This window comes from Dipodomys ordii, unplaced genomic scaffold, assembly GCF_000151885.1.
Source record: "Dipodomys ordii isolate 6190 unplaced genomic scaffold, Dord_2.0 Scaffold1000048135, whole genome shotgun sequence".
Taxonomy (NCBI): Eukaryota; Metazoa; Chordata; class Mammalia; order Rodentia; family Heteromyidae; genus Dipodomys; species Dipodomys ordii.
This window is the reverse complement of record NW_012331752.1, coordinates 1-890: the sequence shown is the minus strand read 5'-3', so window position 1 is coordinate 890 and position 890 is coordinate 1. Positions and strand designations below refer to the sequence as shown.

Here is an 890-nt window from a genome sequence, read left to right as displayed (position 1 = left end):
CTGCCCTGGGCTGGATTTTTGGGGGTGGTTGGGCCAATTATAACATTTGTGCCGGATCTTGGTAGGAGTGGGTCTCCTTTCCGAGAACGGGTTCCAAGCAGCCAAGAAAAGACCTTATAGATATATTTGGATTTTACTTCGCCGTCTCATGCTTTACCTGGATGGGTCAATAGACCGCGAAGTACACGCCCCGCAGAGGCCCCTTCCCCGTCCCGTGGGCGGACCCAGCATCGATCACGCTCCCCTGTGGCCCGGCCCCCAGACTCACACTGGCAGTTGGAAGATAAACGGGAATTCGTGGCGACCCGCGGGCAGCGTCGTGGTCTCCCCGGTGTCTAGGGGCAGAGGAGCAGCTCAGCGCGGGCGCGGGGCCGGCGGGCGGGGCGCCCCACGCCGGGGACCCCCGGTACATGGCACCAGCAGCGTGGCGCGGTGGCCCACAAGCTCCACCCGCTCGCTGTAGTTGTGCGTGTACGCGGTGCTCGAGCCCGCGCTGCGGGACTCGGTCCAGTGCGCGTGCACGCGACCCCGCGCCCGCAGCGCCAGGGCGGCCACGCGCGCCGCGCCCACCACCTCCAGCAGCACGCGGCCCGCCACCTCCTGGCCGCCGCGGAACACGGGCTCGGCGCCCGCCATCGCGCCGTCCAGCTGCACCACGAACGCCTTCACCTTGTCGAACAGCATGGCACGCCCACCCTGGCCTCGAACCCGTGAGCGGCGGAGACCAGCTCGCCCAGCGCCCCTGCAGCGCGGCGGAGGCGCGGCTGGAAATTCCCGGGAACGCCCCCTGGCCGCGCTTATATGACAGGCCAGGGGCGTGGCCCGCACCAGAGACCCGCACTACCGGGAAGCGGTTGGACCAATAGCGCGGAGAGGGCGTGGTCTCGCAA

General features: G+C 68.4%; 1 protein-coding gene across 1 annotated transcript; it reads right to left on the bottom strand.

Annotated features, from left to right (window-relative positions):
* Window positions 1–268: 268 nt before the first annotated feature.
* Window positions 269–823, bottom strand: LOC106002990 (arrestin domain-containing protein 2-like; the record flags this gene model as incomplete). The annotated part of the gene is made up of 2 exons (XM_013037727.1): window positions 411–823; window positions 269–335 (listed from the first exon to the last, which is right to left on the bottom strand). Coding segments are annotated over exons 1-2 (341 nt in total), but the record flags the coding sequence as incomplete, so codon positions are not given.
* Window positions 824–890: the final 67 nt, after the last annotated feature.